The following is a 13759-nucleotide window of genomic DNA, read 5'->3' as shown; positions in this document are numbered from 1 at the left end:
AATGCCAATTTAATAGAACAAAGTATTCTTGCATTGAGGGAGTACTTGAGTGGAGGCCCAATGTCCATCTGCTACCTTAATACTAAACCTATACATATATGCACATAGATCTATTTCCCCATCTTTATACATAAATATATTTACATATGTACATGCTTTTATTTAGACCTCTATAAATGCCCTTTGCCTCCTAGCGCTTTCCTCTATTTCATTTGACTTTCCTCTTGTCCCACTATCATGGTCAGGCTTCATTTGGGTTTCAGTAATTCCTCTTGGTTATATTACCCTTGATCACGCCCTACCAGGCCTCCTACACCATCTTCACCACCAATTTGAATCACTTGTTGTTCCCTTGGAAGTCAAATCTCTTAATGCTAACCTGCTAGAGGAACAATCAGGGAGAAAAAAAATTTTTTTTGTAGAAAAAGCCTAAGAGTTATATGGGACACATTCAGTAGAAATAACTTACATGTTTCTTGAATTCCAGAACAGAAAGAGAAAATTGTTGATGCGCTGTTGAAAGAAAACTTCTCTAACATCATGAAAGATGAGAAAGTTTGCAATCAAGAAACTGAGTAAACCCCAAACAGGATAAACTCCCAAAAGAAAATCACCACGACATATAATCACTTTCCAAAACTAGAGAATCATATACCCAGCAAAATTGTCCCACATAGACAATGCTGAAATTTGGACATTTCCCAGTAAACAGAAATGAAAGGAATTTTCAACAACCAGGCAACCTAACAAGAAGTACTAAAGGAAGCTCCTCAGACAGAACCAACAGTGGCAGACAGCAAACAGATTAACACGTGACAGAGCTATTCAGATAGCAGCCTAGGTGTCATGTATCTAAAGTAAAGCAAACCTATTAGACTGAACCAATAAAAAGATATCAATTTGTAGGAAGAGCATTACAAAATCAAAAGCGGGAATAGTGTAGTTGCAGCGCTCCCAAATGGAGAGCAAGTCAAGTAGACTCCAAGAACGTAGGTGAAGGAGGAGGGCAGTACCCCAAAGGGAGATTGGTAAAGAATGGAGCCAAGGGAGAACACTCGAGGAGCGCCAGAGTGAAGGCAAACAGGTCAATACTACATGCGCAATCCTGAAGCAACTTTGATCTACATGTAGATGCATAAAGGCCATGTGGACTGAGCAGGTATAGGAGGACAAGTAGGACAGGATATTTGTACATGGGTATTTACCTTTGTTGCAACTGTATTCATGGATGCAGTGGAGTCTAACTAAAAAAGCAAAAAACCAAACTCACTGCCATCGAGTCAGTGTCAACACATAGCAACCCTGCAGGACAGAATTGCTCCAGTGAGTTTCTGAGATTAATTCTTTACAGGTGTAGAAAGCCCCATCTTTCTCCCTGGGAGCGGCTGGTGGTTTTAAACTGCTGCCCTTGTGTTTAGCATCCCAATGTATAACCACCATGCCACCAGGGCTCCTGCAGTGGTGTATATAGGTGCCAAAATTATGATAACTTCTTAGACATAGCCAGGCACCTTGGAGGAATGAGTCTGGGTCTGGGGTGTCAGGACCATGGGCTCAGGGGACACCAAGGTCAATTGACATAACATAGTTCACAAAGTCTACATCCTATTTTGGTGAGTAGTGACTGAGGTCTAAAAACCCACGAACTTAGGGCAACTATTAGTCTCACATCTCGAGGAAAAAGGTGATAAAAATTGAAGGCACATGGAATGAACTGATGAACCACACGTGAATGTATATATATCTCTATCACCCTGAGACCTGAAGAACTCGATGGGGTCCACCTGTCAATACCAACCACTCTGAAGGAATCACATTACAAGTGATGAGTGGAAAAAAGATATAGATCAAAAATAGAAATGATCAGAGGCAAGGTTTTCTGGTTCAGCATAAACTGTTTGGACCCCCAAGATAGGTCACCCTTCTGGTCTGGACCTGAACTCCCCCTTATGGCATATTTTTCAGCCAAACAATAGGCCCATAAGGAGAATAATAATACTTTTGATGTGTGCCCACCCCTAGAATAATTGACCATTTGGCATTGAGGGGTCAGCATTTACCCAAGGACAAGTTCAGAAGAATTAGGAAAGGAGGAGGAATGGAGTTTGGAAACAGGGATTACATTGAAGGGATTACAGAGAATGAAATGCAATAATGTATATAAAGCATGGAATGTAAAAGTGATTTGCTCTCTAAACCTTCACCCAATTCACAATGAAACTTAAATACAACACCATTCTACATGTAGATTACACATATAGATTACCCTTTGTGGGCATATCTTCATCTAATCCAAATTATAAGAGATAGGGAGCTCTGGTTGTACCATCAGATACAATTAGACTGCCAGCCACACAGTCGACAGTTGAAATCCACCAGCGCTCCACAAGAGAAAGATTAGACTATCTATCCTTCAGAGATTTACAGCCTCAGAAACCCTACATGTAAAAACACTAAAAGTAAAAATGGACACAGTCTTCGCATTCTAGAGCTGGACAAGACCTTAAGGCAGCCCACTGTTTCCCACGGTGGACAACACTGCCCTCTGGGAAGCACTGGAACAATCTAGACCACTGCAACGGCAGATGCCTGCATTTTTCATATAAATGTTTTTTAGATGCTGTGGTGGCGCCAAGTGCGATTGTCTTTTTTTTTCCCCCCTTAAAAAGAGTCAGTTTGGGAACCTATGATCTAACCCAATGTTTATAAAATTCTCATCACAACATATGATAAACTTTGATATTTCATATCCTATTTTGTTTTAAAAAATGACTGAAACCCTCAATCTGACATACTGTTTGCAAAACACAAACAAATCTGTCTTGGGGATACAGCGGTAATGCTCCTGGGAAGCAGGGATAGTGAGACTTAGTCTCATGTGCTTTGTACTGTTATCAGGAGAGACCTTCTTCCTTGGAGAAGCCACCACTCCTGGTGGGAAAGTAGAGGGGCAGAAACAAAGGAAGCTTCTGGCCGAGGTGAATTGACCAGTGGTTGCAACAATGAGTTCAAACATAACAATTGGGAGAACGTTGCATGGCTAGACAATGTTTTGTTATGTTGTACATGGGGTCTGTGAGTCAGAAGGGAATTATAAGAAGTTCAAATGACTAGAGGCATGTATCTAATTACTAGAGTGTATATACAGTTGCTAGTGTATACATATATGTGCACACACTAAAACTGTGTGAGTGTGTGTATATCAGTTTTCCTAAGTCCTGAGAGTACTTTTTTAAGTGAAAAAGACATTTGATTGCACAAGTCTACATAAGTTAGTGGTCTATTGTCATACCTCTTATTCCTTCTTAGTTAGCAAAGGTTTTTTAAATGTAAGTTGTGTTCGTGAAACTTAGAATTATGGAAATTTAAATTATGATTGAAGTGTGGCTTCCTTTCCTTAGAGGCACACCTACACGAATGTTCCTATACCACTCGGTAACTGAGGCTGTGAACTATGATGTGAAGACCTTTGGCTCTTCTCTCCCGGTTAAAATTATGGAAGCCCTAACGTTGTCTGAAGGTAGGTCTCATCTTTCCCTTTACCTCTCTCTACTAGTAGGTTTCCATGAAGCTTGTGTCAGCCTCGGTAGTCAGAACTGATGGAATCTGTAGTGTATGCATGTTTAAATGGAGAGAAAGAGATTCACTGTCATTGAGAAGTATAAACTTGAGAAGCAGAATTAGTTTAGCTACATCAAATTATGACTTTAATACTTTAACTCCAGCATGTCCAAAATTCAATTTGACTTTAAAAGTAAACGAGTTTATAGTTTAAAAGCAAACCAGTACCTCCACTACTGTGTTAATGTAGTGAGATCAAGGTCTGTCTCCATCGGACTACATGTATCCTACCATCTGTTCACACAGATTCATGATGCTATTAGTGTAGTGTACATTTAGAAGATTCTGTTAGCAGAGACTGAAGAGTAGAAGTTTGGAGAAATAGGTTCAGAAAGGCAACATTGCGGATGAAGGCCTAGTTAACAGGAAGATCCAAGTTCAGAGCACTTGCCTAAGTCAATGTTTCTAGGGATTTAATAATTCTAGACCAGGAGCCCTGGTAGTGTAGTGAGTTATGTGTTACTGCATGTTTACTTATAGGAATCAAGTTATTCTTTATAATAAAGATAGACTTTTTGCCTCAGATATAATTCAAAAGGTGGTGCTTGTCTCATTGATTAGAGCTCCTCATCGGGTTCCCTAGGGTATAAGCTATGCAGGAACCCGCGGCCAGGTCTCTCTCCCTCAGAGCTGCTGTCCGTCTGAACCGCCAACATTTCTGTTACTGACTGACCATATCACAATTATAACCATCAGGCCACCGTAGGGGTCAGGGGAGATCTTTTGTTTTTAATGATGATAATTCTTGAATTTCTTTTGTGAAATAATTTTTTTGGGGGGTGGTATTTGTTCATTATTTTTGTGAAATATGAGAATAACGATTTTGGTGTAAGGAAATTGCGACAGTTTTTCATATGCTTGCTTTAAGATTAATTGTGGACTTAATCTTCTTATGTAGTTGATGATCAACTGACTGCTCACATAGATGAAAGTGGCTGGGCTTCTCTGGTCTGCAAAGAGAAACTCATTATTTGGAAGATTGGTCCATCCCCTCTTACGAAGGTAATGTCTCCTTAGAGAGCTATACGGAGATAGAAGAGAGGGATACCAGTTGGCTCTTGATTTTATCCTAATTTTTTAGGGCTATTGGAGGGTAGTAATCTGAATCTACTTGTGCATTATATATTTGAATTTTCAGAGTGACATGAAATACTGAACATGCACACACACCTGTGTGTACAGAGGAAAATTGCTTACCTTTAGTAATTTTTAAACAAGATCCACACCATTCATAGTTAATAAATTACAAACATTGGGATTTGTAGTTAATGTCATGCTAATTGGTCTGCGTGAAATATAAGCTGAAATGCTATCCAAATAAGTTAATAAACTTAATTTATTAAGAAGACAGTACCATGTTTCCTGAAGCTAGTGAATGATGCTTAATTAAATTAAACAACTAGGAATTACTGTTTTAATTTCCAGTTATTTTCCAGCAGAGGAATTATTTTATGTGTCTGGTGACTTTTTCTGTTTGTTGCAGCCTAGATGTACTTTCTTGCGTCGCGCATTACTTACTGGTTCACTGTTCCTTTGGAACTCAGGGTCTCACGCACTAAGTGCGCCCAGTCTTCTTTCTCTGCTTCCACTGCCTGGAAAGGAGTTGTGGGGTTAGGCGCAAGAAGCGAGGGTGAGGTCCTGGGTGGGGGTGGAGGGCAACGGGAGCATGCTGAGTTAATAGAGGAAACTTGATATTTGGCTGAGAGTCTCACATATTTTCTAGAAAACACAGTGCAGTTAATCTGAGGTCATGCAAATTTTAAACGTAAGATAACAAAGCAACACGAGAATGGAAAAGTTCCAGAGGGAGTTGGGGCTGTTCTCTTAGCCAGTGCACTTTAACTTGGGAAGAAATTGGACCAGTTAATATTGAACATCCAGTCTGACCTGTAAGGTTTCCTTATTTGATCTCTTTTAAGATACATTGTTTTAAACTTACTGAAAACTGGATCAAGAAGAGATGTGAGAAGAAAGAGTATTTGTAGAATTGTATTTCCAGCAATGAATCAGAATTAAATAGTTCAGAGCAAGAACAAGAAAATAGGGGAGTCAGGTACATATTTGGGGAGGGGATGAAAAAAGATTTTTTGAGTGACAGGTTTTCTCTTTGCATGTCTTTGACAGTTGTCTGTGTGTAAAGAGCTTCAGCTGCCAACTAGTGATTTCCATTCGAGTGCGGACTTAGTGGCTCTCTCTTACTCTGCTAGCTCCGGAGAAGCACATTCTATCCAGGTAGGTGACTTGAATGCTGTTGAAATAAACTTTTAAACTAAGGGAGTTCTAAACTTAAAGGAATCCAGTTTGATCCAATTTCAAGACATAACTATAAAGCTACAGAATTCAAGACACTGTAGTATTGGCACACAAAAAAATAGGTCAATGGATAGAATAGAATACAGACATAAACCCACAGATATATATTTGATCTTGAACAAAAGTGCAAAAGCAGCATAACATTTCTTTTTTATTTTTATAGCATAACATTTCAATATTAGATATTGGAACAATCGGTTAAAAATTAAATTTCACCTGAACTTCCTAATTTATGCAAAGAGTAACTCAAAATGGATCTGAGAACTAAATGAAATATAAAACTATAAACTTAAAAACTGTTGAGGTAACAGTAAGAAAACAAAAACTTCCGTTTTTAAAAAGGGGGTAGAATTTGAATTAACACTGCTCCAGACAATAGAAATTCAGCAAATGGAGAGATGTTCAATATCATCAAACAGTAAGGAAATAAAATTTCATAAATAAGACACCACCTATTGTTGCTGCTGTTGTTTCCCTTGCTGTTGTTAGGTGCTGTCTAATTGGATTTGACTCATCGCAACCTTTTACCCAACAGAATGGAACACTGCCTGGTCGGTCCTGTGCCATCCTCACAGTTGTTCTTATGTGCGAGCCCATTGTTGCAGTCACTGGGTTAATCCATCTTGTTGAGTGGCTTCTTTATCACTGCCTCCCACTTTACCAAGCACGTTGTTCTTCTCTGGAGACTGGTGTCTTGTGATAACACGTCCAAGGTACATGAGACGAAGCCTAACCATCCTTGCTTCTACTTTTTGCAAGACAGATTTGGGTGTTTACTTTTGGAAGCCTATGATACTTTCAATAGCCTTTGCCAACATTATAATTCAAATGCATAGATTCTCCTTTGGTCTTCCTTGTCCATTGTCCAAGTGTCACATGCATGCGAGGTGATTGCACATACCGTGGCTTGATTCAGGCTCACCGTAGTCCTCACAGTGACAGCATTGTTCTTCAGCACTTTAACCTGCTTGGCGGGGTAATCACGAGTGTGGCTCGGGGTAAATGTTAACTCCCAGAAGTGGTAACCCTGAGCCACACTTGGGATCATACTGCAGAGAAGTCCCTTAGCAAAATTACTGACGTAATTAGACCGCCAGGGAAGTTAAAGAGGTCTTGTGCAGTAGATTTATCCAATGCAATATGTTGTCTCATTTCTTGACTGCTGTTTCCCTGAGCATTAATTGTGGATCCACACAAGATGAAATCCTTGGCAACTTCTATCTTTTCTACTTATCACAGTGTTAACTCTTGATTCTGTTGTAAAGAGTTTGGTTTTCTTTACATTGAGTTACAATCCATACTGAAGGCTGCAGTCCTAGATATTCATTAGCAAGCATTTCAAATCCCACTTTCAGCAAGCAAAGTTGTGTCGTCTGCATATCGCAGGTTGTTAATAAGCCTTCCTCTAGTCTTGATGCTTTGTTCTTCATATAGTTCAACTTCTCAGATTATCTGTTCAGCATACAGATTGAATAAATATGGTAAATGCTGCCTTTCCCCCCACTGATTTTAACCCAGTCAACATTCGCTTGTTCTGATCCAATGACAGCCTCCTGATCCACGTACAGGTTCTGCATGAGCACAATGAAATGCTGTGGATCCCCACGCTTTTTAGGGTGGTTTATAGTTTGTTGTGCTCCACACAGTCAAATGCCTTAGGATAATCAATAAAACACAAGTAAACATCTCTGGTATTCTCTGCTGTGAACCAATACCCACCTCACATTGGTCTTCTGAATCTGGCTTGGATTTCTGGCAGCTCACTGACAATGTACTTCTGTAGCCATCCTTGAATGATCTTCAACAAAGCTTTATTCATGGTTTTAATGGTATTCTTCAATAATCTCTGCATCGTGTTGGGTCACCACCTTTCTCTTCCAGTCAGTTGGTTGGTCTTCTAGATTTCTAGGCAAAGACTAGTGAGTGCTTTTTGTACTTCATCAGCTTGCCGAAACATTTTAATTGGTGTTCCATCCATTCTTGGAGCCTTATTTTTTTCATAATACTTTCAATGCAGCTTGGACTTTTTCCTTTAGTTACCATTGATTCTTGATATTCTACTTCTTGAAATGACTGAATGTTGGTCATTACTTTTTGCTACAGTCACTGTGTAATGTATTTTATCTTCGTTTCATGCTTTCTATATCATTCAATCTTTTCTCCATAGAATCTTTCAATATTGCAGCCCAAGATTTGAATTTTTTTCTACAGTTCTTTCAGCTTAAACTATTCTGAGTGTGTTCCTCTTTAGTTTTCTAATTCCTGATCTTGGCACACTTCCTTTTAATACTTTGTTTTCATGAGCTTCCTCAAGAAAACACAAGTAAGCCTGCATATTACAGGTTTAAAATTTCCTGGTCAGGTTTTTTACTTCATCCTTTTCCCATTTGTTTTAGCTACAGTATAATCGAGAGCAAGTTTCAGAGTCTCTTTTGACAACCACCTTGATCTTCTCTTCATTTCCTGTCTTTATAATGACCTTGTGTTTTCTTGATGGCTCCAACAATGGGCTCTAACAAGAACAAAACTGGCCTTTTGTTCTTGATGTCATCCTACAGCTCGTCAAGTGTTTTGTCATAGTGTTCAGTGATTCAGATCTGTTCTTGAGATGTTCTTGAAATTTATGTGGGATATACTCAAGGTTGTCGTTTGAATCTTGTTGACTTGTTTAATTTTCTCCAACTTTGAACTGAACTTACATATGAGCAATTGGTGGTCTATTCCACAGTCAGCCCCTAGCCTTGTTTTGGCTGTTGATATTTAGCTGCTCAATTGTCTCTTCCCACAGACATAATTAATTTGATCCCTGTGTATTTCATCTGGAGAAGTCCACGTGTATAGTCGTCTTTTATTTTACTCCAGTATCTTTATCAGTAATTCAGACTTAATGTTTTTGAATCATTCATTTGTTAAGGAACATAATTGTGTTGTGTTTATTTCAAGGCTGTTGCTGTAATGGTTGCCACCAGAGAAGGATCGATCCGCTATTGGCCAAACCTTGCTCGTGAGGACACCTACACAGAGACATTTGTGGATTTGGGAGGTGACAAGACTTGCAGTTTCCTAACAGCAGTGCAGGTAAGCTGGGATTTGGTGTGTAAACAGGATTTAAATGACGAAAAATGTAGGGTTTTGAACAGACCGTCCAAGCTGGGGAGGAATTAGAAAGAAAACTGTAAGGACCTGGGATTTGAACTGTGGGCCAGAGGGAGGTCCTTCTTCTAGGACTCTAAGATATCAATCTCACATAGAAGTCCCTGGTCTAAGTTTCTATCAGAAGTATTTTAGGAGAGTGGTGTAAAAATCCTTAGACACTATATAGAATAGTTCGCTGATTTGTATTCAGTAAGCTTACCAAAGAAATATGAAAACTAATGCTTAATTTATTAAACTGCAATATAGTGAACCTATAATTTAAAAATCATAATTAAAAAAATTTTTTTACTGGTATTGAAGTTTTTTTAAAATACAGAATTAATACTAAGTGAATTGATTCTAGAGTACATTTTTAAATAAAATATCCTCTCATCTTTTATTCTCTTATATTTGTGTTAATATGCAGACTGCTTTTCTGTATGCGAAAACTTTCATGGTTAATTAACAAAAAACATTTTTAGTGTCGTGTTGAACTAACCTGATTTCGTAATATTTGCTCACAGGGAGGAAGCTTTATTTTGTCCTCATCAGGAAGCCAACTAATTCGATTGATACCTGAAAGTTTAGGAAAGATTCACCAGCATCTCCTCCCTCAAGGCCAAGGCATGCTTTCCAGCATTGGTCGGAGAGTGTCTTCTCTCTTGGGAATTTTGTCTACTAGTAGTGATCTCACAGTAAGTGTGTACAATGACTACTTTGTAGATCGGAGTCTTAGTGAAATCAGTAAGTTGAACGTTTCCTGTGATGTCTCTATGGCCTCTCCTGGGAGCAGTGCTGTGCCTGAAGAGAACTTGTGATCTTGCCACGGAACCCTTGTACTGTGCTGATTAAATGAGTCCATACTAATCCGCCCTCCTTTCACCTGGCAGCTTTCAGAGTTTACATCGGAGGGTTTTTTTAGTTTTAACTTTCTGTTATGAATTAGATACGGTTTTACAGACAGATTTACATATAAATACCTTTTTTATGGAATTAAACTATTTCATAATATTCTAAAATATTTCCTAGGAATTTCATCCTCTAGACTGAATCATGTTCTCTAGTTCTATGATTCTAGCTATCTGTGTAGGCGACTCAGCCTGCATATCTAAGGGAGCTTCAAAAAGTTTATCGAAAAAGTCCATTATCCAAATCCAGTTCACTTGAGTTCTTGAAGTCCCTTCATATACACTTCCAGTTTCACCGGGAGTTCCAGAAGGGGGTTGATGGCAACTAAGTCTACCCAATCTCTACTCTCTGCTAAGGACTCCTGTTTACCATCATGTCTGATCTGCTAGGATTACTAATCAAATAGTCACAAAACATGCAATATGAACTCAGAAAATTAGTCTAGTAGTATCAGAACGTAATAGTCTATAAATGTGATGTTTTTCCTCCTCTCCATACAGCTTTCAAGTGTCTTTTGGGATAGAGAGCGATCAAGCTTCTATAGTCTTACAAGTTCAAGCATCAGTAAATGGGAGTTAGATGACTCTTCAGAAAAACAAGCACATAGTTGGGATTTAAATAGAGCCCTGAAAGAAAACATTGCTGATGCTATTTGGGTAAGAAATGGATATATTCATCTCTGTATTTCAGGTTAATGCTTGTATGATAATGCTGGTTCTTTCAGTTGCTTTATCTATTTGAACACTTTTTCGTGTAATGAACAAAAGTATTGTCATTTGTTATGCAGAAATGCATATTCAGTGTATTGGAAGTCAATGCTTTATTTAATAATTTAAAAAATTTCTCCATTCTCAACAAATGTTTCTGTTACTATGCATGACTAGTGCTGGGCTTACAAAAGTGACAAATTATTCCTACATTCAAGTTGCTTAAATTTGATATTTTCATATAGGGATCTGAAAGTAACTATGAAGCTATTAAAGAAGGTGTCAACATTCGATATTTGGATCTGAAGCAGAACTGGTAAGCAGTTAATTTATCATAAAGAATAAAAGTAATAGCTTAGAAAAATAAATGCATGTTTCACAACTCTGTAATATGTTGAAACCATTGAATTGGTATTGTACATGTATTATATTTCAGTAAGATTGAATGAGCGTGTTTGAAAATGATGGACAGTCTTATTCTCTCTTGTGTTGATCTTCTAATGTCCTCTATTAAGCTTTGCTAAAAGACCTCGCTAATTTTTATCTTGTGATGCTAGTGCATTTTAGAAACTGGCCATTTTCAGCCTTACAGTATATATCCTTCACTTTCTGCCTGTTCTAGTTAGAGGAGTATCTTTTCTGCTCTCACAGCTAGAATTTCTTGCCCTTCACTGTTAAGAGACTTGTAAGGTCCTGTCATTTTGAGTCTGGCTGCTAAGTGCAAGGCCAGCAGCGGAAACCCACCAGTGGCTCTGCAGGAGAAGGAGGGGCCTCTCTATTCCTGTACAGAGTTAGAGTCTTGGGGGAGGGAGGGGCAAAAAGAGGAGCTGATACCAAGTGCTCTGGTAGAAAGAAAATGTTTTGGAAATGTTGATGGCAATATAGGTACAAGTGTGCTTAATATAATTGATTGATGGATTGTCATAAGATTTGTAAGAGCTCCCCCAGAAAATTATTAATATAAAGTAAATAAATAAATGGATGCTCAAACTGAACAAAAGGGTTACAGTCTCTCAGAGTCACAGGGGCAGTTCTACCCTGTCCTGCGGAGTCGCTGCGAGTTGGCATTGACCCCACAGCACTGAGTGTGTGAGTGCTGTAGCCTTTCTTCTCTCCCAACACCTTTTCAGTTGCTAAGGAAGCTTTTAGGAAGCTGACTTTTTTGACTGCACTGAATGAAAGAAGTGAAGATGGTGTCTTGGGAGTACATGTTGGAACTGCATTATGGTTTGCTCTATAAACACGCTCTCCCTCAGTGGTATTTAAAGTCTTAGGTTAGTCTGATGAAGCTACTTTTTCCTGTATTTTATTTAAATTTTTATATTGTGGAGGATCTACATTTAAAAGAAGAACACAAATTTAATAGTTTGTACAATATAGTGTATTTGTTATATTATGTGAATTATGAAACAGTTCTTGCCCTCCTGTTCTGAGTTGTTCCTTAGTCATTAACATAAACTCACTGGGCTCAATGGGCCCGATCTAATTTTTTGTCTTGCCATTGTCAATTTAATTCCATATAAATAGCACTTAAAATAGCATATTGTTCAAGGCAAACCTTTGTATTAGTTAAGCTGAACTGTTGTTTGGTTTTAAAATAGCTTTCGGGGATATTTTTGGTTTCCAGCTTAAAGATTTTGTCAGGGTAGTAGATCATCCATCCCCCTTAACTCCAGCAAATCTGAAGTCCATGAGAATTTGAAATTCTGCTCTGCGTTTTCTTTCTTTTGATAAGGATTTTCCATAGACTCTTTGGTCAATATGTTCAGCAATGGCTGCTGGCCACTCCCCAGTTCTTCTGATCCCATGGCAAAGGAGGCAGCTGCTCATTGAGGCGAATAGCCACATACCCCATTTCCTCCTCATGCTGAGTCTTCTTCCTCTGTTGCTGCCGGCGAAAGGGGTGATGGCCTCTTAAAAAAACGTTAAAGACCTGGGCACTCCACAATGAACTAGGAATCACACAGGAGCACTGAACATGTTATCAGACCAGTTAACGAGAATGTCTTAGGATACCGTGACCCTGAATTTCCAAACCATGGAATCGCATCCCAAGAGCTGTTTAGCAAGTAGATGTTTAGTTATATAATCAGCCTCAGCAGCTACTCGGTTTTGTTGTTATAAATAATCTATCCCACAGGTTAAGTCAGTTCAGCCTTTTATGTCAATTTATTGAGAGCACTTAAAATAATCACCTGTACAACTATAACAGAGCAGTGCAAGTTTTCCATCTCTGTAAACCAAGCATCAGCACTCCAACAACATGTATACTCCCCTTCCCGCTTCTTTCTGCCCCGGGTTGTTGTCATTAGGCCACCGAGTCAATTCTGATTCATAGCGGGCCTGTGCACCACAGCGCTCCACAGTGCCCGCTCCTGCGCCATCCTCACAATTGTGCCTGTGCTGGACCCCATTGTGGCAGCCCCTGCGTCCGTCCACTTTACTGAGGGCCTCTTGTCCGCTGTCCTCCACTTTATGTCCAGTGCCCTTCTTGAGGGACTGTTCTTTCCACACAGATGAAGTCTCGCCATCCTTGCCTCTAAAGAAACTGTAGCCATACTTCTTCCAAAACAGATTTCTATGTTTGGCAGTTGATGGTACTTGCGATATTCTTCTGCAGCACCACAATTCAGATGCACCGATTCTTCTTGGGTCTTACTTATCTTGGGTCCTATTTATTCAATGTCCAACTTCCACATGCATATATGAAGCAACTGAAAACACCATGGCTTGGGTCAAGTGCACCTTAGTCCTCAAAGTAACATCCTTGCTTTCCATTACTCTGTAGGTCTTGTGTGGCAGATATACCCAGGTGCAGCACTTCTTTTGATCTCTTGACCCTTGGTTCCATGAGCATTGATTGCCTCCCCTACTTGTTCAGCCCGCTTATCTATCCAAGCTTTTACTCCTAGATTACCTCTGTTGCAGGGTTGTATAAAGCAGTATTTACCTCTGTTGCATTTAATTCTTGCCAAATCTCCCAGTATTTTGCCTTGCCTCTGTCATATTTTGCCAGCTTCCCTCAAATTGTTTATTGCCTTTATACTTCACTTAAGTTAATACTGTCTACTCTC

At 39.1% G+C, this 13759-nt stretch overlaps 1 protein-coding gene across 1 annotated transcript in view; it reads left to right on the top strand.

Annotated features, from left to right (window-relative positions):
- The window catches only part of NUP133 (nucleoporin 133), a 63039-nt gene that overhangs the window by 3084 nt on the left and 46196 nt on the right, over positions 1–13759 (top strand). Inside the window, exons 2-8 of the mRNA XM_004712164.2 lie at positions 3402–3520; positions 4520–4623; positions 5746–5853; positions 8878–9012; positions 9594–9764; positions 10479–10634; positions 10931–11001. Of these exons, the coding sequence (XP_004712221.1) occupies positions 3402–3520; positions 4520–4623; positions 5746–5853; positions 8878–9012; positions 9594–9764; positions 10479–10634; positions 10931–11001 (864 nt within the window). The remainder of the gene's footprint in view (positions 1–3401; positions 3521–4519; positions 4624–5745; positions 5854–8877; positions 9013–9593; positions 9765–10478; positions 10635–10930; positions 11002–13759) is intronic.

This window comes from Echinops telfairi, unplaced genomic scaffold, assembly GCF_000313985.2.
Source record: "Echinops telfairi isolate 266 unplaced genomic scaffold, ASM31398v2 ScPeMD7_7424;HRSCAF=8462, whole genome shotgun sequence".
NCBI classification, from domain to species: domain Eukaryota; kingdom Metazoa; phylum Chordata; class Mammalia; order Afrosoricida; family Tenrecidae; genus Echinops; species Echinops telfairi.
This window is presented reverse-complemented; position numbering and strand designations above follow the sequence as displayed.